Here is a 27,545-nt window from a genome sequence, read left to right as displayed (position 1 = left end):
CTTCCATTTTTAAGGACTTTTAAGAACAAGAATTTTTAGCTAACTGGGGACCATGATCACACAGTACAACTTAGCTCTTTGTTTTTTGTTCTTCTTTGTGTTCCTGCATCAGTGAGAGGCCAGGAAGAGGCAGAAAAGAAGAGCAGCTGTGCCTCAATATTGCCTGGTCCCCCACATTCCTCAAGTCTATATTGGCAGGTGTTTACCTAATCTTATCGACACCAATGAGAGTGGGAGCAGTTTAGACCAAAGTCTTCCATTCTTTATTGTTTCTTGGGTTCTCAAACATGAAGGAGCAAAGTGGCAGGAGAAGCCAGTAAAGAGGGAGCAGACTACCATAATGGAGTCAATTTAGCTCTGGGATTTAAAAGGATCAGGAAGCTGATCTGACCTGGATTCTCATCCTGGCTTGGTTCCCTCCCACCACGTGGTGCTCACATATTGCTTAGGTGCCATGAAAGTTTTAATCTCTGTGTTGGCTAATTAAAGGACACTTCACATATAGGACATATTATCCCATTAGTTTTTGCGCATGTTCCATCCTGTGCTCAATTGGACATTAAATATGTTTTTTTCTTGTTCCAGTCTCTTATGTTAGGATGTGTTGACTATATGGGAATAGCATGCAAAATAAAGACCATTGTAGAATTGGTTATGTACCTGTCTTTGGAGGCCTTTCAGTGGGAACTTTAAAACTTAACCCCAAGGACGGTTCTCTTGCCAATACCAGTGGTATACACTGGATAACACAGGTTGTTCACATACACGTGAAGTTTTCAGTTTCACAACACCCGTGAAAACTAGTTCCAAAGGCATATCCATGTGATGGGTGACGTGCAGAACAATCATCCCACATGGTACTTCATAAGTACCAACCAACTACATGTGGAATAGGGACATCCATCCTTGTTCCTGCAAAAAGTGAACTTTAAAAAAGTGACAAAAAGAGTAGATAAATAAAATCCAGGCAAAATCATATTTACAACAGCATGATTTTAAGCTCAAAAAGAGGGAAAACTCATGACATGTCTCAGGACTCTGGTATTAAATCAATTTGATGGAGAAAAGGCTCATCAGAAACAGTGCTGATGGAAGTTTGTAGGAAAGAATAAGATCAGATTTCTATTTTATACCTGAGGAAAATGAGGCTTAGAGACCTGGCCATGGTGTGACGTGGCAAATATGTACTATAGTGCACAGATCAGCCCTTTGCTTCATGGATCTTCATTTACTATATGGACCGGGTTTCCTCTAAAACTCTTGGTTTTCCACATCCCATCTCTTCCTTCTCTTCTACAATCTGCCCATATTCCTGCCACCTTCCCATTCCCATGTTTCTGTGTGGGTGCACAGTGTTGAGAGAGAGCGTTGTGAACATGGGGAAAGTAAGCACTGTCATACATACATCAGCTCAAGGCTTCTGATTCATACAGAGTACAATGAATTCTTGCAACTCACGGGTTTCTTTGGGTGCTGACTTCTTGGTGATGTGTTACATTGTTTTACTTCATGCTAACAGGCTACATAACAGGGGCATGAATATGAGTGCTGAGTGAAAACCTGCCATGTATGACGTGCAACAGAACTTCCCCTGAACTCATCCTTCCCATCCCTCTCCATCAAAGATTTTTGAATAAGTGCAGGGCCTGCTTTCCAGGAAGACAAAGAGTCGCCAATATGGTGCGGTGCGTTTCATTATAAAGAATGAACAATGTGTTTATGCCTGCAGGGGCACTGAATGGTTTGCTGACTCAACAGGACATCCTTTGCTCTTGGATAATTAAATCCTAATGAAGAGTAGAGCACACACGGCCAGGGTCTCTCTACTTTCACTGACACCATTCAGTGACACCACTGCATTTATCCAACCCCCTTCAGTGTCTGTGTCTCTGAGACAAACTACTGAACTCATCTGCACAGGAGAAAATCTCGAGAGCACATTTGTGAGCTGGTACCAACAAAAACCTGGTGGTGCCCCACTGCTGCTTATATACTTCAGTATTATGAAAGCTGATGGGATCCCAGAACGATTCTCTGATGCCAGCTCTGGGAGCATGGCCACGTTGACCATCACTGGAGTCCAAGCCCAGGATGAGTTGTAGATATTTCATTGATTCCCTATTATACCCTATGGCTGGATCTCCAAAGCAGCTCCAAAGCTTTTCTGAAGCACTTTGGAAGCTCTGAACCTCTTCAGAAAGCCTAATGAAGCCAGCACTTCAATCTGGACACGCTGCTTTGGACGCTGAAGTGTCCAAAGTTTCTCCAGATCTGAAGCATGGTCCGAAGCCTCGCACAGCCCTAATGGAAACCTCAATGGTGGCAGCCATCATCTGAACTTTTCCTCGTCACACCCCTTCTGAGCTATTGGTGCACCATCATGGTCCCCATTTCCCTTGCCCTAAGACTACATCTGTCACGTGGTATTCTGGTCATTTAGCAACCCTGTAGACAGAAGATGCAGATGGGCAGATGGGCCTTAATACCCAGGTAGGATCCACTCAGTAGTGTGTTGCAACCCGTGAGGGTTTTAATAACATCTGTGAAGGGAGCTGGGCTCAAAATAAGTATTTGGAGACCTGCAATGATTATTAGACATGATAGTGCTAGTTAGGGTAAAAGATGGTTGCACATGAAGCTCTTAACCCAGCATGTACCCATGCCCATTACCTTGGTGCCTTTTCTATTTAAAATCAAGGTGTTTGGTGTCTGTTTATACATTAAGAAATCTCACAAACATCTGACTACAGGCAACCCAAATAATGACCATCATCACCACCTCCGGCCCCCACGTCTTTAGTATCACTCTGTTCCTTGTTCTCTCCTCATTTCTCTGGGCCCATGAGAAAAGATGAGGAAATGGGAGAAAAGATGTTCAGTCATGTGCACATACCAGCTGGCCCCTACCTACCAACAGCTACTCTTCACCAGTGCTTCCCTGATTTGCTCTGTGCCCGTGAGACTGCAAAAAGGTTTGGACCAAATGTCTCTGTTCCCATGTTGGGCTTTTCTAATTTGAGGCAGTGACGCCAGAGAGGAGGGAGTGGATTTTCATGAAGGGGCTGTTCTCAGCTTTGTGGGCTTAACTGAAAATCAGAAGGTCCCAACCAGACCTATTTTCCTCAGGAAGATGCGTTGGTCTGAATCCCCACTGGGGCTTGGGGCTCTGCCCTCCTTATAGGGCTCACATAATGCTGAGGTGTCATGGAGGGATATGATTTCTCTATTCTTTAACTGAGTCTTCAGGGCAAGCTGTTCAGCTCATCTGGTCTGGGGACAATGCTGGTTGCTGTCATCTACAGCTGTACCAGCAGTGCCCCAGGGCCATTCAGGGCCTACCCATGGGCCTGATCCCACAGCATTAAAGCTGCAGAATTACCCTGGTGGGAAGGGGGGAGTGGGTTCCAGCACTTGCTTGTTGAACCCCTTTTATCCTAAGCTTTTATTTTTCAGCTTGACCAGGGTGTCAGGCAGCACCAAGAAAGGGAAGATTCTTTGTGGTTTGTTTTTCAGTTCATCTCCAGCCTGAAAATAGTGCCGCTGTTCATGCCTCACAGCTCTACACACCTGCAGGGGAGAATCTTGTCCATTCAGATGTAACATTTATAATATACAAGGATGGTAGGACCACATTGCTATTCTAAGTGGAACTGGTAGGGGGAGCTCGTTACCTATATGTAAAATGGGAGACCACCTCGTCCTTGGTGGGATCCAACGACCCTTCTGGGCACAAGGAATGTGTCTGCATCACGGAGGTATTTTATACATTGTGGCGACAGCTACACGAGTCGCTTACTGTGCATTAGCCTAATAATAACACTGCACAGTAGCGTGCCAGTCAAAAACTGTGCTAGTAGCCTACTGCACAGTTTTATTAGGCAAACGTGCAGTAAGCATCACAAAATAATGGTGTGCCAGTGATATTGTGCAGTAACTCTGGTTGCTGCACATTTAGATAGTACTTCATTAGGCAAGTACTAAACTAAATGAGCAGTGACTAAGAAGCATTAATGTATGTGTAGATGCGCCATCTTTGAAATCTCCCATCCATCACACCACACAACACCCCAAGGAAAGTCCTCCCAACAGTACTCAGGATCTGCCTTTCCTTCTATAAATCTCAGGCTCTTTACAAACATGAATAAGTGCCACAACACTCATGTGAAGCAGATCCAAAGGCCTTTCCACAAGCCAGGGGAACCCACAGAGCTATGACAGCCCCGTGGCCTGCATTAAAACCAACAAGACAAAAATGAAAATGTGAAAGGAGCCATGATTGTGACCATGGGCAGGAGGCTGCAGCTGACTGAAATTTCCCCATTTCTCATTAAGGGGTAGTCACCCTTCCCACATGGACATCACCATAGTGATCATGGAGACCAATTTGAGAAGAGTGGAGTAGCATAAAGGTGGAGCTTAGATGCCAGGTGTGGGGGAGTTAGGAGTCAAACCTTTGCCTTCAGACTCCCCAAGTATTCATCTAACATGCAGAACAGGCTTCCTGCAAAACATTCATTATCGATTCCAAAATGAACATGGACTACCAATGTGAGGACGTGGTCAGGAAGGCCAACCGCACCTTGTCATGCATCCATAGATGCATCACAAGTAGGGCCAAGGAGATGATCCTCCCCCTCTGTGAGACACTGGTTAGGCCACAGCTGGAGTACTGCACCCAGTTCTGGGCGCCGCACTTCAGGAGGGATGTGGACAACATGGAGAGGGTCCAGAGGAGGGCCACTTGCATGATCTGGAGAGACCCTATGAAGAGAGGCTATGGGACCTGAACCTGTTTAGCCTTTGCAGGAGAAGGCTGAGAGGGGACCTGGTGGCCATTTACAAACTTACCAGGGAGGACCAGCGGGGAATGGGAGATGGGATGGACATGAATGGGATGATTTCCCTGTTTACCCTAGCACCTCCTGGAGTAACAAGGAATAATGGCCATAAGTAGTTTGAGAGTAGGTTCAGGCTGGATATTAGAAGATGCTATTTCAGTCAGGGTGGCTAGGATCTGGAACCAATATCCAAGGGAAGTGGTGCTGGCTCCTATCCTGGGGGTCTTTAAGAGAAGGCTTGACAATTATCTAGCTGGGGTCATCTGAGCCCAGTGTTCTCTCCTGCCCAGAGCAGGGGGTCAGACTTGATGATCTACTTAGGTCTCTTCTGACCCTACATCTATGAATCTATGAATATCACATGAGAATTCCCACCCATAGCTCTCCTTTCTCCTCCATGATTTGTCCACTCTCCGGTCACTTGTTTCTATGTGGGGGAACTGGGATGCAGATGGAGGGTTGTGAATAGGAACTAAATACCTACATAAGAACTGGATCAACGCACAACCCCTATAAAGCACACGGCTGTCAACAGACTGGTGCATTCAGTTAACTGATCTCCCTGTATGGGACCTTCTTGGTGGTGGACCCAGCCATTTTCCTGTGTGCTGAGGAGAGATTTGGAAGCAGGGTCATGAATTTGAATGGGTCACAGTGTTTATTGATAGGTCCTGTCTATCCATCAGGGCTCCTACTGGAGAATTTAGAGTGCGTTGGATGCATGGGAGAAGCCTTTTGAAGTTAATGGGCTTCACAGTGAAAGGAATAATTGTGGCTTTCCTGCTGCTTTCTGCATCACTGCCATCACCAGCAGCCTCCTCAGATGTCCTGTTCACTTCAGGAAGCTAAGCTGGTCTGGGGGCCACTCACATACCGATCTGCCTCTCTCCAGCAGATCTGCCTCTCTCTCATACACTTGGACACTGATGATTTCCCAGATCTACAAGTAGGTTCCTCTGGGGATAACAGGCTGAATATCAGCCTAATGTGCCCAAACATGCAAGTGGGCTGAGGACAGGATCAGATTGGATTTGCACAAACCCCATGTTGCACCGCTAGTTGGAGCTGAGGAGACTCAGTGCCATCAACGCAGCACAAGTGGCATTGACCAGTGGACGGAGACATTCACAAATTGCTGACACTGCAAACATGGCATGAGCAGGTTACCCAAGGATGGCAGGAAATACCCAAGGATGGTCAGCCCCACCCTGGAATGTAATAACAGTGTAGTGACAAACCTGGGAGGACTGGGAGGTATCAAAGTCTGATTGACTTACCAAAATAGTCAAAGGATGTCGACCGTAGGTAAAAACAGCGATGCACTAACATGCCAGAGAGAGGAGTATTGTCTAGCTGCATGTCTAGCTACAGGGTCCAGTGGGAGCTGCTGGGACAGAGGCACTGCAGCTTCGTGGAGTGCCCAGCGCTGCAAGTTCAGCACTACAAACCAAGCAGCCTGTATTCTCTGTCAGTCAGTTGGTCAGCCCAAGTGACAAAGGGGAGAAATGCAGAGCACACAGTCCAAAACTCTCCTGAAAGCATTATTGCCTGATCCATCCAGTCACACACTAACACATGTCCATACAGCTAGACAATACTCCTCTCTCTCGCATGTTAATGCATCACTGTTTTAATCTACAGTCAACATCCTTTGACTATTTTGGTAAGTCAATCAGACTTTGATACCTCCAGTCCTCCCAGGTTTGTCACTACACTGTTATTACATTCTAGGGTGGGGCTGACCATCCTTGGGTATTTCCTGCCATACTTGGGTATCTCCTGCCATCATAACATAGCCCCTGTTTTAACCAAGAAAAGGGGCTTGAGCACCCTTTATACCCTTATTAATTCTCACACCTATCATACGCATGAGTTACCCAAGGGACTGTCTCTGTCCTGGACTCCAGAACCATCCCTGTCTTGTCTGGTCATTCAACTCCTACGCAACCCTCCTGCTGGGGCTTTGGGAATTGCAAAGGGGATGATAAATGCACACACCTTCAGGGGAGAGGAGGAGAGCACTGCTCCCTGCCCACCAGGGAAGCTCCTTCCAGTGCCTGACTCAAACGAGCACAACACTCTGGCTGTGACACTGGTGAGGTTATTGGAAGATGACTACAAAGGATTGTGGATCAGAGCCATGACATGTTGGTTTTGCTGTCTCAGGTGAGAACAATCTGAGCCCCTGTGATGTATTTGCTGAACAGCAGAGCAGGCAGAGCTGCCTCAGCAGTATGTTGCCTCTGGGAGCACTGGGAGCAATTCTTTCCTGGGGCACTAGGTGCTGGTTTTTGTACACCTGAACGGGGGTGAAGTCATTGTCAACCAATCAGCAAGAGGCCAATTTGCATGAAAGGGGCTTACTTAGCCCTTGGGTTCAAGACAGACTTGGAGGGCCCCAGCCAGAGACCAGATTGCCTAAGGACACAGAGCTGGTCTGGATTCCCACCATGGCCTGGGCCCCGCTCCTCTTCCTCCTCCTCACGTACTGCTCAGGTACTTACAGGGAGGGTTTTACTCATTCATATAAGCCGAAGAGATTTTCACTTTTCCCAGTCCCTGCACTGGCTGCTGCAGGCAGGTTAGACTCTCAGTTCAGGGACTAGAAATATTATCCCTGTTTTTCTCCCCGGTTCCAGGTTCTCTTGCCCAGTACGTGCTGACTCAGCCGCCTGCAGCGTCCGTCTCCCCAGGACAGACTGCCCGGCTCACCTGCACAGGGACCAGTCTTGGGAGCTACTATGTACAGTGGTTCCAGCAGAAACCCGGCAGTGCCCCCCTGCAGCTGATCTATCAGAGCAGCAAGAGACCCTCCGGCATCCCTGACCGATTCTCTGGTGCCATATCTGGTGACACGGCCACGTTGACCATCACTGGAGTCCAGGCCCAGGATGAGGCTGATTATTACTGCCAGGTGTGGGATAGCGGCAACAATCAGTCCCACAGTGACACAGTCAGATGGGAACTGAGACTCAAACCTGGTGTTTACACTAGGGAACTTTCCAAATATCATTTGGTACTAAGGGCTCTGCTCAGAGGACGGGGGATGCAGCGGGAGGTCATGGTATCCATCAGGCCAGGAACCTTTCCAGGATGCTGTGGAGTCCAAGACACCTCCGCTGCAGCCTTATAACTATTTCACCCCACAGAGGGTTTCTCCACTGAGGATGCAAGAGGGGGTCTGGGAGCCAGCGTGAGCTCAATCTCCAGATCGTGAGGCACCGAAGGGAGTGAATCATGCCCTCTTTGCTGCTCCTGTTGGATCTATATTACTGCTCTTTTTGGACATCTCTTCTCTCCCCTGCCAAGTTCCCCAGGGAAGCGGAACAGCGCATTTCCCCCTACAACATGCAGGCCCTTCTCCAGCCTTCCCTTCATCCCACACAGGAGTCCAGCTCCTGCCACTTGCTCTTCTGTGAGAGCTGGCTCTGCTCTGCATGGCTCAGAAGGCGCCTTCACATGGAGCGCATTAGCCCATGTCTTCATCCAGCCCGTAGTCCTCTCATTTTCTATTCAGGGCTTCTTTTTCATGCCCTTACCTGGGTCGTTGCAGACAATGGCCACAGCAAAAAAGGCGTCATTCACCCTGATTCCCTCCGTGTGAGCTCAGGCCCCTCCCTGCCCTTCCCTGAGCAGATGGCTGGTCATGGCGCTCTGCTTGGTCACCTGCCTGGAGAAAGACAAGCACTGTTGGTCTCCCCGGGGCATTTCAAATTGGCTGTTTGCTGGCCCGGGTGCACAGTCCCTGCAGGAGCAGCAGGAAGGGGGCCTCAACACACTAATGGTACAGTGTGCAGCTTCTCTGCCTTTGTCCAGGAGAGTAGCAGCTCAGGATGGAGCAAACTGCTGTGCCCCAGCCTCCCAGCCAGATGGAGAGCATAGGATTTTACAATGCAGGGATTGGTAGGGACCACAAGGGACATCTGGTCCAACCCCTGCACACATGAAGGAATATGACTCCTAAACCATCTCTGCCCAATGCCTATCCACCCTCTTCTTGAAAACCATTAAAGAAGGCTGTGCATACTCACTCTCTGCTTTTCTTCTTTGGGGAACATTACATCCGCGAATGGCACAATATCAGTTGCTGCCAGATATGTCCAAAAGGGCAGTGATCTGCTTCTCTCAGTCCCCAGGGGCATCCTGGGGCTTGTTAAAGGGATCTGAGAGCCTTCCTAGCTATTCTGCCCTGGGACCAGGGCAGCTTCCAACTCCTTCAGTCATGGAGGAGCTGACTTCACAAGGCAGCCAAACTCAGTGGAAATCAGCTAGCAATGTTACAAGCACTAGGAGGAGCTCATACCCAAAAGATGGTCAGTGCCCCTGACCAATAAGCGCTGTAGCAACAAGGTAGGGCTTGGTTGTTCCTGTCCCAGGAAGGCGGTTGGAACTGCTGGCATAGAGAGGGATTCCGGGGGGTATCCCTGCTCTCCCCTTGTCCTGAGCACCAGCTCTGCCCACATCCACTCCAATCCTTTGGTTGACATGGCCCTGGCTGGCTGGGTTGCTGTCTGCATGCTCATGTTCTGCGGGGTCGCAGCCGTACCGTGCAGAGACGATCCCCTGGACCTCCTAGGACAGTGTTAGTCTGAAGACACTGATGCCTTCAATTTCGGGGATGTAGTTTGTTCCTTCCACCGCACAACCAGCCTCCTGTTCTGACAGCAGCCAATCAGACCACAGCAGGTCAGCTTAAGATATAAGGAGCAGATACTGTGGGGCGTTCAGTGGAGAGCCAGAGGGCTTTTTCTCCTAAGGGCCTGTCACCGTTGTCACCATGTGCTGGGCTCTGCTCATGCTGCTGGGGATGTGGTGCACAGGTGAGATCACAGGCAGTTCAAACATGCAGTAAAGCTTCTCCTGGAGCCCGAGCGTGTCCCCAGTACTCAGTCCCACATGGACATTTTGATAGGTTTTTACTGTATCTTCCAGGTGCCAGGTCACAGTCTCTGCTGACACAGCCTCCCGCAGAATCAGTGCCCCCAGGGCACTCAGAGAAACTTTCCTGCACCATGAGCAGTGGGACCAGCATCAGTGGCTATGATGTGCATAGGTATTGGCAGAAACCCGGGTCTCCTCCGCAATACCTGCTGAGATACAAGTCTAGTTCTGATACGTACCTGGATTCGTGGCTCCCTAGTCACTTCTCTGCTTCCAAGGACACATCCAGCAACACCTGCTACTTAACCATCACTGGACCACTCGCAGAGGATGAGGCTGACTATTACTGCAATGTGTGGCACAGTAACGCTTGTCATGGTGACACAGTCAGACCAAAACCACCCTGGTCCTACTCTCACCTGGGCCCTGAGGAGAACTGCAGGAAGTGCGCATTGGACTGTGCAAAAAACTCATCACACAGATTACGAATTACAGCCCCTTGCACCATGCAGGTGGCCTCAGACCCTACCTGACATCACAGGCTCTCAGCACCTAAGGCTCCAGGTGCTCAGCTTCCCTTGCAGGACACCATCCCTCTCACCCAGAGGCCTGTGACTGAAGCACTAGCAATGGCTGCCTCAGTCTTCAGGGCCTCAAGCTAGCAGGGCTTTATGTTCACCCAGTCAGACGCTGATGATTTCCTACCTGGAGTGGCTGCAATATCTGACCAATGTCCTGCAAACCTGTGGCAGGGCTCATGGCCTCATCCTCCTGGTCACACAGAGATGCAAAGTGCCCTGCTGAAGAGCAGTGTGAACTGCAGAAATGAGTGCACAGCACTGAGACCCACAGCAGAGGAGAATGGGCCCCATCATCCCTGCATGGGTGACACTAGGAGCCGGCCATGCACAGGTCCCTGAAACTGCTCGCATGGTGGGAACATCGGGGGAGCAAGCAGCTCCTGGGACAAGGACCCTGTGGGCCATGGGGCTTCTTGCACCCTAACCGTTCTCAGACAGGGAGATCACAGGCAGTTCAAACATGCAGTAAAGTTTCTCCTGGAGCCCAAGCGTGTCCCCAGTACTCAGTCCCACATGCAACTACCTGGGCCCCTCCCATCTTTTCTCTGCTCCATAATCTCCAGTGGGGCCCAAGCACATGAGGATGCATGAGGAGGCTTGAGGGAGAAGTGCTGTTGCTCTCTCCCCTCCCCTTGCTGCTGCCCTTCCCTGCAGCTCCTCTTCTGCCCACCTCCTTGGCAGCGCCCTGTGCTCTGTCCCCGTACAATGAAAGGAGCTAAGTGTGCCCAGTTCAGGTCTGCAGTCCCCTCTCCTGCGGGGCCCCCTGCAGCCAGCCCTAGCCTGGCTTCACCACCAGGAAGCACTCTGTGGGGCTCAGTGTGGGCAGACTTTACTGCTAATAATGCTTGTAAGTAGTTCTCTGTGTAGGACATCCAGATGTCCTTTTCACCCCATGCACACATGGCAGTCAGGGCCTGGCAGCAGAGCCCAGACACTGCTCCCATGATGGGATCCCCAGGACTTCGTGTTTCAGTGCATTTGGTGAGCATGTCCGAAGGCTAAGACTACAGTTTTGTAACTGTTTTCTTGCAAGTGTGGCTGACTTAGCCTGAGGGAAGCAAGCAGTGAAGCTCAGATAAAGCTGGGGAGAGAAGGTCCCAGGTTGGACAGAGACAAGGAATTGCCCCAGCGAGGACAGAGTAAAGTTCGAGTGAGGACAGAGGGAATGGGAGTGGCACAATGAAGGCCACGTGTTTGCAGAGGAGTCTGTTGTGATGATTGGGACATCGGTACTCTGATAACCTTCTTCTTTTAAAAAAGAAAACACCCTCCCCCCTTCCCGGGAGCTGACAGAAAAGAAGGGGCTCCCAGCGGTGGGGGTGCCACGGGTCAGCAGAGGAGCCAGGGACTGAGAGGAGCCAGGGGTTTCCCATTCTTCAGTGATGCTATGGGGTGGCTGCAAGGGGTCGGAGGAGGACCAGGGGGCCGAATAAGGCTGGTTCTTTGGGGAATCCCGAGGAAGAGCTTTAGCCAATTCCTCTGAAAAGGGGCCGCGTGATCCTTTCTTTCTCTTCTGTGGCACCCGGGGACCCCACATGAGGTGGCAGTGTGGGGGGCTCCCTGGACACTCATAGTCCCAGACTCCCCTGACCAGGAAGCTCCTCGTCTTCCATCCCTCTAGCTTCCCTGATTTGAACAAGTACATGAAAGGGGAAAAGTGACAGCCCCTCATACCCTGTATCTACACCTTTGTCCCTACTGTTCCTCCACACAACTGAGCCAGCTGGGCCACACTTTGGGTGCCCAGCATCCTCTATGCATGGGGTCACAGCCACAGCCCATACCTTCCCCAGGCATCAATATTTAAGTAGAAATGGTCCCGGCTCTGGGACTCTGAAGGGCCATGACAAAGCCCCTCAGTCCGGTTTGTCATCCCCCGTGGGACAATCTGGGATTCTGTGCTCCATGAACCGAGCGAGAGAGCAGGCCTGGGGGCTCCTCGCTGGGATTAGCCCTGTTGTCTCTGTGGTGCGGGGACAACGCTCTCCTGTCCCAGCAGCTATAGGGACGTGCACAGAAAGGTGCTCTGCAGCGTGACTCTCCCTGCACAAGAGGAAGGGGAGGTTCAAAACACCGGCAGCCAATTAGGAGGAAGCAGATTTGCCTGAAGGGCTGTTCTTCAGTTCAGCAGGTTTAAGAAAGAGTCAGAGGGTCCCAGCCAGAGACCCTGCCGCCTCAGGACGTGGAGCTGGTCGGGATTCCCACCATGGCCTGGGCCCCGCTCCTTCTCGCTCTGCTCACATACTGCTCAGGTACTTTACAAGGGACATTTTACTCATTCTCATAAGACAAAGACGTCGTCACTTCTCCCAGTCCCTGCACTGGCTGCTGCAGGCAGGTTAGACTCTCAGTTCAGGGACTAGAAATATTATCCCTGTTTTTCTCCCCGGTTCCAGGTTCTCTTGCCCAGTACGTGCTGACTCAGCCGCCTGCAGCGTCCGTCTCCCCGGGACAGACTGCCCGGCTCACCTGCACAGGGACCAGTCTTGGGAGCTACCATGTACAGTGGTTCCAGCAGAAACCCGGCAGTGCCCCCCTGCAGCTGATCTATCAGAGCAGCAAGAGACCCTCTGGCATCCCTGACCGATACTCTGGTGCCAAATCTGGTGACACGGCCACGTTGACCATCACTGGAGTCCAGGCCCAGGATGAGGCTGATTATTACTGCCAGGTGTGGGATAGCGGCAGCAAACAGTCCCACAGTGACACAGTCAGATGGGAACTGAGACATAAACCCAGTGTTTACACTAGGGAACTTTCCAAATATCATTTGGTACCAAGGGCTCTGCTCAGAGGACGGGGGATGCAGCGGGAGGTCATGGTATCCATCAGGCCAGGAACCTTTCCAGGATGCTGTGGAGTCCAAGACACCTCCGCTGCAGCCTTATAACTATTTCACCCCACAGAGGGTTTCTCCACTGAGGATGCAAGAGGGGGTCTGGGAGCCAGCGTGAGCTCAATCTCCAGATCGTGAGGCACCGAAGGGAGTGAATCATGCCCTCTCTGCTGCTCCTGTTGGATCTATATTACTGCTCTTTTTGGACATCTCTTCTCTCCCCTGCCAAGTTCCCCAGGGAAGCGGAACAGCGCATTTCCCCCAACAACATGCAGGCCCTTCTCCAGCCTTCCCTTCATCCCACACAGGAGTCCAGCTCCTGCCACTTGCTCTTCTGTGAGAGCTGGCTCTGCTCTGCATGGCTCAGAAGGCGCCTTCACATGGAGCGCATTAGCCCATGTCTTCATCCAGCCCGTAGTCCTCTCATTTTCTATTCAGGGCTTCTTTTTCATGCCCTTGCCTGGGTCATTGCAGACAATGGCCACAACAGGAAGGCTTCATTCACCCTGACTCCCTCCGTATGAGCTCAGGCCCCTCCCTGCCCTTCCCTGAGCAGATGGCTGGTCATGGCGCTCTGCTTGGTCACCTGCCTGGAGAAAGACAAGCACTGTTGGTCTCCCCGGGGCATTTCAAATTGGCTGTTTGCTGGCCCGGGTGCACAGTCCCTGCAGGAGCAGCAGGAAGGGGGCCTCCCCACACTAATGGTACAGTGTGCAGCTTCTCTGCCTTTGTCCAGGAGAGTAGCAGCTCAGGATGGAGCAAACTGCTGTGCCCCAGCCTCCCAGCCAGATGGAGAGCATAGGATTTTACAATGCAGGGATTGGTAGGGACCACAAGGGACATCTGGTCCAACCTCTGCACACATGAAGGAATATAACTCCTAAACCATCTCTGCCCAGTGCCTATCCACCCTCTTCTTGAAAACCATTAAAGCCTTATAACTATTTCCCCCCACAGAGGGTTTCTCCACTGAGGATGGAAGAGGGGGTCTGGGAGCCAGCGTGAGCTCAATCTCCAGATCGTGAGGCACCGAAGGGAGTGAATCATGTCCTATTTGACCTTTGTTCTGTGTTACTGCTCTTGCTGGACATCTTCTCTCACCCCTACCACGTTCCCCATGGAAGCAGGACAGTACATAACCCCCAACAACATTCAGGCCCTTCTCCAGCCTTTTCTTCCCCCCACACCAGTGTCCAGCTCCTTTTAGTTGCTGACAAGGCCCCTGTTGTGTGAGAGGTGGCTCTGCTCCACATGGCTCAGGAGGTACCTTTACATAGATTCATAGATTCATAGATGTTAGGGTCGGAAGGGACCTCAATAGATCATCGAGTCCGACCCCGTGCATAGGCAGGAAAGAGTGCTGGGTCTAGATGACCCCAGCTAGATACTCATCTAACCTCCTCTTGAAGACCCCCAGGGTAGGGGAGAGCACCACCTCCCTTGAGAGCCCGTTCCAGACCTTGGCCACTCTAACTGTGAAGAAGTTCTTCCTAATGTCCAATCTAAATCTGCTCTCTGCTAGCTTGTGGCCATTGTTTCTTGTAACCCCCGGGGGCGCCTTGGTGAATAAATCCTCACCAATTCCCTTCTGTGCCCCCGTGATGAACTTATAGGCAGCCACAAGGTTGCCTCTCAACCTTCTCTTGCGGAGGCTGAAAAGGTCCAGTTTCTCTAGTCTTTCCTCGTAGGGCTTGGTCTGCAGGCCCTTAACCATACGAGCGGCCCTTCTCTGGACCCTCTCCAGGTTATCCACATCCTTCTTGAAGTGTGGCGCCCAGAATTGCACGCAGTACTCCAACTGCGGTCTGACCAGTGCCCGATAGAGGGGAAGTATCACCTCCTTGGACCTATTCATCATGCATCTGCTGATGCACGATAAAGTGCCATTGGCTTTCCTGATGGCTTCGTCACACTGCCGACTCATGTTCATCTTGGAGTCCACTAGGACTCCAAGATCCCTTTCCACCTCTGTGCCACCCAGCAGGTCATTCCCTAGGCTGTAGGTGTGCTGGACATTTTTCCTCCCTAGGTGCAGCACTTTGCATTTCTCCTTGTTGAACTGCATCCTGTTGTTTTCTGCCCACTTGTCCAGCCTATCCAGGTCTGCCTGCAGCTGTTCCCTGCCCTCCGGCGTGTCCACTTCTCCCCATAGCTTTGTGTCATGTGCAAACTTGGACAGAGTACACTTCACTCCCTCATCCAAGTCACTGATGAAGACATTAAAGAGTATCGGTTCAAGGACCGAGCCCTGCGGGACCCCACTGCCCACACCCTTCCAGGTCGAGACCGACCCATCTACCACGACTCTCTGGGTGCGACCCTCCAGCCAATTCGCCACCCACCGGACTGTGTAGTCATCCAAGTCACAGCCTCTTAACTTGTTCACCAGTATGGGGTGGGATACCGTATCGAAGGCCTTCCTGAAGTCTAAGTATACGACATCCACCCCTCCTCCTGTGTCCAGGCGTTTCGTAACCTGGTCATCAAAAGAGACTAGATTGGTCAGGCACGATCTGCCTGCCATGAACCCGTGCTGGTTTCCCCTCAGCATAATTTGCCCTGCCGGGCTCTCACAAATGTGAGCCTTGATAATTTTTTCAAAGACTTTGCCAAGGATGGAGGTGAGACTGACTGGCCTATAGTTGCCCGGGTCCTCCTTCCTCCCCTTTTTGAAAATGGGGACCACGTTGGCCCTTTTCCAGTCCTCCGGGACTTGGCCCGTGCGCCACGAGCTTTCGAATATTCCCGCCAGTGGTTCTGCAATGATGTTGGCCAGTGCCTTCAGCACCCTCAGATGGAGCTCATCCGGGCCTGCTGACTTAAAGGCATCCAGTTCTTCCAAGTGACTCTGCACCACCTCAGGGTCTACATGAAGTGCATTGGCCCATGTTCTGTACCCAGCCCCTAGTTCTCTCGGTCCCAGGTTCCTCACTAATCAGGCTTTCTTTTTTCATGCACTTACATGAGTCTTTGGAGGCAATGGCCACAGCAGGAAGGTTTCAGTCACCCTTGTGTAAGTTCAGGCCCATCCCTACCCTTCCCCCAAACAGATGGCTGGTCATGGTGCTCTGCTTGGTCACCTGCCTGAAGAAAAATGAGCAATGTTGGTCTCCCCAGGGCATTTCAGTGCTGCCCATTGGTTGCTGCTGGGCTGGGAGCACTGTTTCTGCAAAGACAGCAGGAAGAGGGCCTGCCCACACCAACGGCACAGAGTGCAGCTTCTCTGCCTGTCCCCAGGAGAGTAGCTCAGGATGGAGCAAGCTGCTGTGCCCCAGCCTCCCAGCCAGAGAAAGATCATAGGATCTTACAATGCAGGGAGTGGGAGGGTCCACAAGGGACATCCGGTCCAAAGCCCAGTGCACATGAAGGAATATGACTCCTAAATCGTCCCTGTCCTGTGACTAGCTAACATCTTGAAAACTTCCAATGAAGGCCACATGTAGTCACTTGGCTTTTATTCTTTGGGGAACATCACACCTATGAATGGCACAATACAAAGTGTTGCCAGATATTTCTCTCGCTCCCCAAGGGCATCCTGGGGCTGGTTAAAGGGACCTGAGAGCCTTCCTGTCTGTTCTGCACCAGGACCAGGAGTGGGATATCAGCACTGTCCTCAGGAACCTCTTCCAAGCCCTTCGTCATGAAAGAGCTGACTTCACAATGCGACCAAACTGATCTGCAGAGAACAGCCACTATCATTATCAGAGGAGAGAGTAACACGGGGTTGAGACAGCCCAGGAACACATCAGCAGTGCATTTCAGGCTTTTCCAGGTGTTGCTGCTCCTCTGATGGGTTCTGTGGTGGTGACAGGCCAGGCTGAGGGAAGCAGTGAGCCAGGCAGTTTTTCTCAGCCCTCAGCACCACCCAGCCCCTGAGGGGATCCTGCACACCACCAAGTCCTGCATCTTCCCAATGGGTGGATCTTATAGTCACCCCACCCCTATTACTAAACCTGTTACTAAATTTCATACTAGCCTTAGGTAGCGGCACTGGTGTCATAAAATGCTAGGACGAGAATAGTCCGTTCTCTGATGAGAGTATTTATTGAGCACAGAAATTTGCAATTTTAAGCATAAGACAAAGAAGCAATTGAAAACCACCAAGGTCAAGACTCTAAGCCAGAGAACAACCGAAGCTCTGCCTCAGTCAAAATGCAGCATAATAAGTCAAAGCAGCAACAGAAAGCCTTGCACAGATCGTATGTAATCCTGAGGGCAGTGTCTCCTTGCAGCCATATATTCAGAAGATCTTTAGGGGGATCCCCAGGTCTAAGGTGGTGAGGGCAGTTCCCCAGGCCTCATTTTCCCCTGGGTGTTTATAGCAAGTCTGCATCCCTCCTCCCTCTTGCGTCCATCACACATCCCATGTCTCTCAGGACTCTCACAGGTCAGCATTTCTGCCCATCGTCTCTTCTTAGGTATCCCAGTCTCTTGCCCCATGCAGGTTCTACTTTGAAATGTTAAAGTAGCCTCCTGCCCTCTTCCCTTCCTCTGTTACCCCAGGTTAGACACTTAATGCCTGTCACATAGCTTCAAAATCAGTTAAGGGGCCCTTACTGCCCTTACTTTTTATGAATATGCCGGGTCTTTGCCAACAAACCCAACACATAACCTGTTGTGTACAGTGGGGATCAGAGCAGTCACCCTGGAGTCATCCTAGCACTTGCTTCCCACAGAGCAGCCCCCCTGCATGTGGGCCCAACCTGGCAGACCTTTGTTTCCCCAATGCACATTCCCTGCACTCTGCCTCCTTTCCCTGCCTCAGCTTTGCTCGGAAACTCCTATGCAGAGTGACTGGGTTCCATTTTTCTCGTACCCAGAAAGCAATGACGTGCACTTGTTCAACCCATGAACTTGCAGGCAGAGCTGGAAAATGTGAATGTAAAAGAGGAAGCCTTAGGATTGCTCAGACAACTCCAAACAAGACTTCAGAGTGGAAATAGGCAGCAAACCCCACCTCTAGCTGTCACTGGCTCCCCCAAGGAAACACAGCTTTGCCCTCAGTGCAGCGCTCATGGCAGAAGGGCATCTCACCTAGTAATATTAGAAGTCCAGGCCTCATAGCCAAAGGATGGTCTTTTCAGTTATTTTTCCTTTACTTTTAATAGTGTTTTTGGCCACTGCCATCTCCCTGGGTTCAGCCAGAACTGGTTTAGATGAAACTTTTACATTTTCTGAACCTTGAAACACTTATATGAGAAATGATAGATATAAAACTTCTCAGAGAATCTTTATGATAAGCCTTTCAATACTAGCTTAGCATTCTTATGGCGAGACCAGTAAATCAGAGAATAATAAGCCATAAAGAAACATCACTTTAGCACTTTGCAGTTGATTAGGCAGATTGGCTAGAAGGTTCAGGCTGTGAGAAGATGAGTCTGGAATCTAATATCTAACCTCTTTGTCCCTTTCTTTATTTTTTGCTTAAGCTTCTTTATCAAGGACACCTCAACTCAGTTTTAAACTTTCCCACACCTTAAAATCCTAATACCCGTGCTTCTGCAATTTCACTAGACATCTTACTTTAACCAAACTCTTTAGCTTTACTAAAAACCTACACTACAAACAGTATGATTTGAACTCAAAGCTTTAAAAAGTACGTAAATGTCTCTGACATGTGTCTGAAACCTTCTGGGGCTACAGGAGGCCGTCCTACCCTGGTATCGGGGACCAGCCAGAGGAGAACAGGTTAACAGGGAGGAGGAGTTTGTTCCTCACCCTGGATGATAAATATAAGGGGCAGATAGTGTGGGGCATCCTTAGGGATCTGGCTGTTTTAGTTGCAAGGGCCTGATATCTCCTCACCATGGTCTGGACTCCTCTCATGATGCTGCTGTGGGTGTGGTGCACAGGTGGGAACAGGGGAAGGGTTAAGCTTGCATTTAAGTTACTGCTAAAGCCAATGCACAAGCTCTGTGTCCAGGGCTAGGAGATACACAAACAGGCTGTAACAGGTTTCTACCATATTTTCCAGGTTCCAGCTCCCAGTCTGTGGTGACGCAGCCGCCCTCAGAGTCAGTATCCCCAGGAAACACTGTGAAACTCTCCTGCACCGTAAGCAGTGGGACCAGCATCAGTGGCTACAGAGTGTACTGGTTTCAGCAGAAACCTGGGACCCCCCCTCAGTACCTGCTGTATTACTACACAGATTCCAGCAAGCACCAGGGCTCCGGGGTCCCCGCTCGCTTCTCTGGTTCCAAAGACACGTCCAGTAACACCGGCTACCTGACCATCGCCGGTGCCCTTGCAGAGGACGAGGCTGACTTTTACTGTGGTATGTGGGACTGTGATGCTTGTCACAGTGATACAGTCAGAGAACAAGTGAAACAAAAACCTCTGCTATCTTCCCCAGCTGGGCTTTTGTGAGAAAGTGGAAAAACTGCAGTTTGGTTCATGCCCAGAATGCAACACACAAATCCAACTTTACAGCAACTTGAAGTGCCTAACATCCCACAGGATGGCTCAGAGTTAGTTTAAATCCCAGACTATTTAGCTTATTGCCTGGGCAAGACTTACAGAGGACAAGGCTGACTAGTATTGCAATGTGAGGCACAACAGTGCTAGTCACAGTGACACAGTCAGAGAGGAAGTGTGACAAAACCCCCATGGTCTTCCTCCAGTCTGGGCCCTAAGGAGAACTGCGGAAAGCACGCTTTGGCCTGTGCCAAAAACACATCCTGCAGATTGTGACTTGCAGCCCCTCGTGCCCTGCAGTTGGCCTCGAGTCCAACCTGAAATCCAGGCTTTTAGCACCTAGAGCCTTGGCATACAGGGAAGCAGAGATCAGATCCTCAGCTTCCCTTACAGGACAATTTCTCTCTAACCCAGAGGCCTGTGACTGAAGCACTAGTAAAATGCCTGCCTTAATCTGTAGGGCCTCTGCCTAGCAGGGTTTTTGATCCATCCAGTCAGGCACTGATGATTTCCCAGCTGGAATGGTTGGCATACCTGACCAATGTCCTGCAAATATGTGGCAGGGCTGACAACTGGATCCTCCAGGGTCCCAGGGAGATGCAGAGTTCCCTGCTGAGGAACAGCATGAACTGCAGAAATGAGGGCATAGCGCTGTGACCTAGAACAGAGAGAATGGGTCCCATCATCCCTGCATGGGTGACACTGCACACTAGGAGGAGTCTTTCTTATCAAAAGACCAAGGAGTTAAACTGATAAAATGATAACGCTTGTTTATTCAGAAAGCCTGCTTAGCCTCTGCTGTTCCCTCCTGTAATCCCTGGGTAAATGTAACAGTTTGTACATAGCACGATACATCTTCCCCCTTTACAACATGCAACATATCCCCATATAATACTAACTTTGGCAGTTTAGCTCAACCCATAGTTAAAGCAAGCCTCCACTCTTCCAAAAAAAAAAAAAAAAAAAAGATCCTGCCCAGGTATATTCATTAAAGGTCTGGGTGGCCCTCATGCATATACCATGAGCCAGGAGGATTGATGGTCGCCACATCATAAGCCTTGGACGTAGTTCAAGCACATTTTAACAGGTCTCTATTAGTCTTTGTGTTGGCTTTTTAAATGATCTTCTCAGCCTCTCTGCCTTCTCAATCTGTCTTGTTCAGTTCTTGTTTGGTTTCCTTGCTCAGACGTCTACATTTCTGTGTCATTTTCAGTCTCTGTTGTTTCTTGTTGCTTTGATGTTAGCTCTGTTTCCTTTGGTGAATCTGGTAATGCTCTTTCTTTTCTCCCTTTATGAGCTGCAAGTGCCATCTGTTCCTTCTAAATACCCGTCCTTTCAGTGTCACTATTTTATTGGAACTGGGAGTTACTAGATTGGAAACTAGTGCTTTTTGTTTCCACATTCTCCCATCTGACATAAGCACCATATCTTTGTTGTTCAGTTGTGGTAACTCTCTGGAACCCCTGTCATAGTACCATTTTTGTTTGAGTTTGTTGAATTTCTTTAATATTTTCATGTCTTGGTTTTCATTCTGATGAGCATCATCCACAAGATTTGGCAACCTGATTTTGTTTCCTGTTAAACAGCTTTTCTACTGGGGAAAATCCATATTTCATGTGTGTTGCCCTGTAATTTAAGTAAGACAGGGAAACATCAGTGTGTGAACCTAGCTTTTTTTCAACAATTTCTTCACTATTTGTACTTCATTTTCCACCAAAGCATTGGATAGTGGGTATTTAAGACTTGAAGTGCTGTGATGGAATCCATATTGTTTGCAAACTCTTTAAACTCAAAACAGTTGAATTGAGATCTGTTGTCTGTTCTCACAATTTGTGGAATCCCATGTCTAGCAAAAATAGAGTTGATGTGAGTTATGACAAGTTTTGTGGTTGTGCTTCTGAGCAATGCAATTTCAGGATAGTGAGAATAATAATCCAGCACTGATATATAATTTTTTCCTTGATACCACAAAGCTACATGCTCCTGTATGATCAGCATGGGCTCTTTTCATTGTGCTGATCTGTACTTTAGGCACATTGTACAAGCCTTTACAGCATCTTCTGTATTATTATTTATGTTGGGCCAATATTGAGTATCCCTTGCTCTCCTTTTGTATTTTTCAATGCCTAGATGCCCCTCATGTATTCTGTTTAACATGTCTTTCTTTAGCACTGCTGGAACAACAAGTTGTGAGCCTTTGAACAAAATGCCATCCACTACAGACAGCTCTTCCTTGAAATGAGAGTAAGGGCTAGGTATATGTTTTCTAGGTCAACCAGCACAAATATCTGTTATCACTTTTTGCAATGTGGTGTCCTGTGCAGCAGCTTCTGCAATTAGTGACCATATTTTATCTGTGACAGGAATCGCTATTTAATTAGATTAACATATACTATGTCTGAGTCTGAAATTCTGTCATTTTCCATTGTGTCATATGCTCTAGACAATGTATATGCAATAAGTAGATGTTTTTTCTGGCATGTACTGTATGTCTAAATCATACATTTGCAGTTGAAAGAAAAATCTCTGTAATCTGTGGCATGTCTGATAACCCTTTCTTTGCTATAGTTACCAAAGTTTGATGTAATGGGTCTTTTAGGGTCATAGTATTTTAGTACCGGTGCTTTCATTATTTTTCCTTCAAGTTTTTAAATTTAACTTCATGTTCATGTTCCCACATCCACTAAGCATTCTTTTGTAGGAGTGATCTATGTTTGGTCTGCTGCTAAATTAGGTAGATATTTCCCTACAAAATGGATCATTCCCAGTAATCTTTGCACTCCTTCCTTATCTGTAGGAGGTTGCATGTTTGTAATGGCTTTAACTCTTGCAGGATCGATTTGCCCCCCTTTCTCAGAGAGCTTTTCTCCCAGGTACGTTATTTCTTTGGTCCAGAATTTGCATGTTTGTTTACTCAGTTTCCAACTTGCTTTGCAAGCTCTTTCTAGTGCCTTTCTTAGCCTCAACTCATGTTCTTCCGTAGTATTTCCCCAAACTAATGCATCATCAATATAAACCATAGTTCCATCAAGACCTTCAAAAATCTGTTGAACCTTTGCAATACTTCAGATGCAGAGCAAAAGGAAGCCTATGAAAACAATACCTTCCAAAAGTCAGGTTGAAGGTGTAATCTAGTGTCATTCTTTTCTAGGGGAACTTACCAAAACCCAGAAGAGACATCCAAAGTAAAGAAGCATTTAGTTTCTGCCATGTTAACAAAAATCTCTTCTCTGGTGGGAATGGGAAAATGCTCCCTTTTTAATGTACCTGTTCGTTTGCTTAGCATCCAGACACAATCTCAAAGATCCACCTTTTTTTTCCTATTATGACCAGTGAATGAACCCAAGCAATTGAGTGCTCTACATTTTCTGTTATGTCCATGTTAACTAATCTATCTAATTCCTTTTTCAGTTTCTCCCTTGGTGAGTTTGTCCCCAAGTTAAGACTACAGACCGGTAACTTTTCTTACAAATGTGGCTGACTGAGGCTGAGGGAGTGAAGCTTAGAGGGACCTGGGGAGAGAAGGTACCAGGCTGGACACAGACAAGGAATTGTCCCAGTGAGGATAAAGTCTGAGTGAGGACTGGAAATGGAAATGGCACAATAAAGACTGTATGTTTTGCAGCAGTCCACTGCCCTGCTTTGGACATCAGCACACTGATAACCCTCTTCTTTTAAAGAAGAAAACACCCTCCCTTCTTCCCAGGAGCTGACCAAAAAGAAGGAGCTCCCAGAGGTGGGGGTGCTTGGCGCTTGTGAAGCCATGCTAGGACAGGTCATAAGGGGTTCTCCAAGGAGTGAGGGGCGCAAGAAGCCTGGTTCTTTGGGGAATCCAGAGGAAGAGCTTTTCCCTTTTCCTCCAAAAAAGGACTGTGTGATCCTTTTTTTTCTTTTCTGTGGCAGCCAGGGACCCCACATGAACTGGCAGTGCTGAAGCTCGCTGGACACTCCCAGGACCAGACTCCCCGTGGCCAGCAGGCTCCTTGCTCTCCACCCCTGGAGTTTCTGCAATTTGAAAAAGCAGGTGAAAGGGGAAAAGCTGCAACTCCCCCCCACAATATTCTGAGGTTATTAGAAACTGACTGCAAAGGATCATGGATCGAGGCAATGACAAAGCCCCTCAGCCTGGTTTGTCATCCCCGGTGGGACAATCTGGGATTCTGCACCCCATAAACCAAGGGAGAGAGCAGGCCTGGGGGCTCCTCGCTGGGATTAGCCCTGTTGTCTCCGTGGTGCGGGGACAAGACTCTCCTGTCCCAGCAGCTATAGGGACACGCACAGAAAGGTGCTCTGCAGCGTGACTCTCAAGACAATAGCAGCCGATTAGGAGTAAGCAGATTTGACTGAAGGGGCTGTTCCACTGTTCATAGAATTTAAGAAAGAATCAGAGGGTCCCAGCCAGAGACCCCGTTGCCTGAGGACACAGAGCTGGTCTGGATTCCCACCATGGCCTGGGACCCACTCCTCTTGCTGCTCCTCACATACTGCTCAGGTACTTTCCAGGGAAGGTTTTACTCGTTGTTATAAGCCAAATACATCTTCATTTCTCCCTGGCCCTGCATTCACTGCTGCATGCAGGTTATCTTCTCTGTTCAGTTCCTAGCAATTTATCCCTGGTTTCTTTCCCCTGTTCCAGGTTCTCTTGGCCAGTATGTGCTGGCTCAACCGCCTGCAGCATCCATCTCCCCAGAATAAACTTCCCAATTCCCCAACACAGGGACCAATCTTGGTAGCTACAATGTACAGTGGTTTGAACAGAAACCACTGCAGCTGATCTACCAGGATAGCAGGAGATCCTCCAGCAACCCTGACCATTTTCTGGTGCCAAATCCAGTGCCACGGCCACATTGACCATCACTGGAGTCCAGGCCCAGGACAAGGCTGATTATTACTGTTACAGAGAACATAGCAGCAGCAGTCTGTACCACAGTGACATAGTCAGATGAGAACAGAGACACAAATCCGGTGTTTATACTGGGGAACTTTCCCACTGTCATTTGGGAACAAGGGCTCTTCTTGGAAAAGGGGAGATGCAGGGGGAGGTCATGGTTTCCACCAGGTCAGGAATCTTTCCAGGATGCTGTGGAGTAAAAGACATTTCAGCAGCCTTATATCCATTTCACCCTACAGAGGGTTTGTCCATTGAGGATGGAAGAGGGGATCTGGGAGCCAGCGTGACCTCATTCTCCGGATTGTGAGGCATCGAAAAGAGTGAATCATGTCCTTGAATCTATGTTACTGCTCCTCTTGGGCATCTCCTTTGGCCCCTGCCAGGGAAGCATTACCTCCCTCCCCCGGCACCACCACTACTACCATGTTCAAGCCATTCTCCAACCTTTCCTTCTTCTCACACAAGAGTCCAGCTCCTGTCACTCACTGGCAAGGCCCCTGTTGTGTGGCTCTGCTCCACGTGGATCAGGAAGTCCTTTCACATGGACAGCATTGGCCCATGTCCTGTGCCTGGCCCCTAATCCTCTCATTCCCAGGTACCTCTCTACTCAGGGCTTCTTTTTTCATGCCCTTACCTGAGACAGTGGAAACAATGGCCACAGCAGGAAAGCTTCATTCACCCTTACTCCCTCCCTGTCTGAGCTCAGGCCTCTCCCTGCCCTTCCCCAAACAGATGGCTGGTCATGGTGCTCTGCTTGGTCACCTGCCTGGGGAAAGACAAGCACCGTTGGTCTCTCCGGGGCATTTCAATTCTGCCCATTGGCTGCTGCTGGCCCGGGTGCACCGTCCCTGCGGTGGCAGCAGGAAGGGGGCCTGCCCGCACCAACGGCACAGAGCACATCTTTCTTTCAACGTGCTGCAGCAGCCTGTCTCCAAGGGATGGATAGTCCAGGGTAGGACAGGCTGCCATATGCCAGCCTCCCAGCCCAAGACAGAGGGTACAGAATCAAATGGTAGGATTGGCAGGGACCGTGAGTGTCATATGGCCAAACCCCATGCACATGCAGAGTATTATGACTCCTAAATCATCCCTGTCCAGTGCTTATCCATCATCTTCTTAAAGACCTCCAGTGACGGTCGCATGTCATCACTCTCTGATTTGATTCTTTGGGGATCATTAAGTCTGTGAGTGGCACAAAATACACCGTTGTCAGGTATCTCCCAATGGAGTACCAGTAGACTATGCCACCGGTAACCTACCTGGAAGGCTAAGAGCTGATTCCTCTTCTGTTTGGATGGATCCCTGATTCCTGGCACAGCACAGTGACCCACAGAGTTGGGCATTGTTAGGGTAGCTTGTCACATTTAGCTTTATTTGCACCTGCCTGAGTGGTGAATTATAGTGTTGTTTGAACTTTTCTTTTATATTCAACCTTATTTAACCATTGCTTAAGTTTGTGTATAGCCTCATTATTATTTGAACTTTTCATTTTGCTTGTGTCTGCACTATCAGCTAATCTTGAGCTTGCTTACTCAGGCAGCTTATGTTGCAGCTTTATCAACACATGCATGTGAAATGTAGGCCTTGTTACTAGCTCAGAATCATTGAATGTGGCATTAAGTGACTAAAACAGAGGGATGACATGATTTGATACATTAATAAAAGGTGATAAGAGGGAGCCAATTGGACAGTGCCCAATTGCGAATCCCCTGGAATGTCTGGTCTTCATGGACAGACCAAATTAGGAGTCCAGGGCATGCTCAAATTAAGATATAAGTAAAAGACCAAGTTAAGATGTGTCCATGTGATGGGTTTGTTGGAACAAAGGAATATGCTGACAGGGTAAGAAGATGAACAGTATGATGCTCACAGAGAAACCAGTCAACAGTATCTGGAAATGAAGAGACATCAGAAGAAAAAGCATAAAAGGGGGGCATCATGGAAGCTGGTCATCATCCAACAACGTCTGGACTGAAAAACATCCATTACCCACAGACAACCACTCTCTGCTTTCATGAACTGATTGCCCACCTTTTCTGCGAAGTAGGCTAGCATCTGGGATTGGGTCAGACCATAGGACTAAGTGTTCTTCTCTCTCTCTGTGTAGAAACTATTAATACATTTAATGTGTTAATAAAATTAGATTTCAGTTAAGTTGAATCATGTGTAAAAAATATGCCGCATTAAACTCTGGGTTGATTATGCTTTGACAACCCTTCAACACTATGGGGGCGCAACAGCACCCTAAGCACCCCGCCTGGGAACTACCGAACCTCTGCTCACTCAAAGCTTGAGAGGCCGAGGAGCCTGCCAGCAGAGCTGAGAGGTGCAAGGCCAAAGGGACGGGGATGTTCCCAAATTGACTCCTGGTCTACAGTGCAGTGTTGAGACTGGATCTGCAGCTTCCCTTGCAGGACAACATCCCTCTAATCCAGAGGCCTGTGACTGAAATACTAGCAATGGCTGCCTCAATCTGCAGGAACTCAGTTTAGCAGGGATTTTGATTCACCCAGTCACACACTAATGATTTCCCAGCTGGAGTGGCTGCAATATCTGACCAGCGTCCTGTAAATACGTGGCAGGGCTGATGGCCAGATCCTTCTGGTCACAGGGAGGTGCAAAGTGTCCTGCTGAGGAACAGCATGAACTGCAGAAATGAGTGCACAGCGGGGAACGGGCCCCATCATCCCTGCATGGGTGACATTGAGCACCAAGAGCCGGCCGTGCACAGGTCCCTGACGCTGCTCGCATGGTGGGAGCCTCGGGGGAGCAAGCAGCTCCTGGGACAGGGACCCTGTGGGCCATGGGGCTTCTTGCACCCTAACCGTTCCTAGACAGGCAGCGAGTAGCTGTCTGCACTGGTGTTGGCTCCTACAGGGCCCTCCCATCTTTTCTCTGCCCCTTCATCTCCAGAGTGGGGCCCAAGCACATAAGGGAGGGGGAGGAAGAAGTGCTGTCGCTCTCTCCCCTGCCCTTGCCGAGGTCCCGCTCCACAGCCCCTGCTCTGCCCACCTCCTTGCGAGTGCACTGTGCTCTGCCCCAGGGACCCTGCATGAGGTGGCCGTTCAGGGGGGTCCCTGACACTCCCACGCCCAGACCCCCAT

At 49.4% G+C, this 27,545-nt stretch overlaps 3 gene segments (V, D, J or C); all 3 read left to right on the top strand.

Moving 5' to 3' along the window:
- Positions 1-7,245: 7,245 nt before the first annotated feature.
- LOC132243481 (immunoglobulin lambda variable 3-25-like) lies at positions 7,246-8,442 on the top strand. The segment is given in 3 exon segments: positions 7,246-7,334; positions 7,478-7,902; positions 8,392-8,442. Coding segments are annotated over 3 exon segments (522 nt in total).
- Positions 8,443-12,479: 4,037 nt separating this feature from the next.
- LOC132243334 (immunoglobulin lambda variable 3-1-like) lies at positions 12,480-16,811 on the top strand. The segment is given in 3 exon segments: positions 12,480-12,552; positions 12,697-13,010; positions 16,722-16,811. Coding segments are annotated over 3 exon segments (450 nt in total).
- Positions 16,812-18,942: 2,131 nt separating this feature from the next.
- On the top strand, positions 18,943-19,502 carry LOC106738646 (probable non-functional immunoglobulin lambda variable 5-48). The segment is given in 2 exon segments: positions 18,943-18,988; positions 19,111-19,502. Coding segments are annotated over 2 exon segments (438 nt in total).
- The last annotated feature ends 8,043 nt before the right edge of the window (positions 19,503-27,545 follow it).

This window comes from Alligator mississippiensis, chromosome 10 (genome assembly GCF_030867095.1).
Source record: "Alligator mississippiensis isolate rAllMis1 chromosome 10, rAllMis1, whole genome shotgun sequence".
Taxonomy (NCBI): domain Eukaryota; kingdom Metazoa; phylum Chordata; order Crocodylia; family Alligatoridae; genus Alligator; species Alligator mississippiensis.
This window is presented reverse-complemented; position numbering and strand designations above follow the sequence as displayed.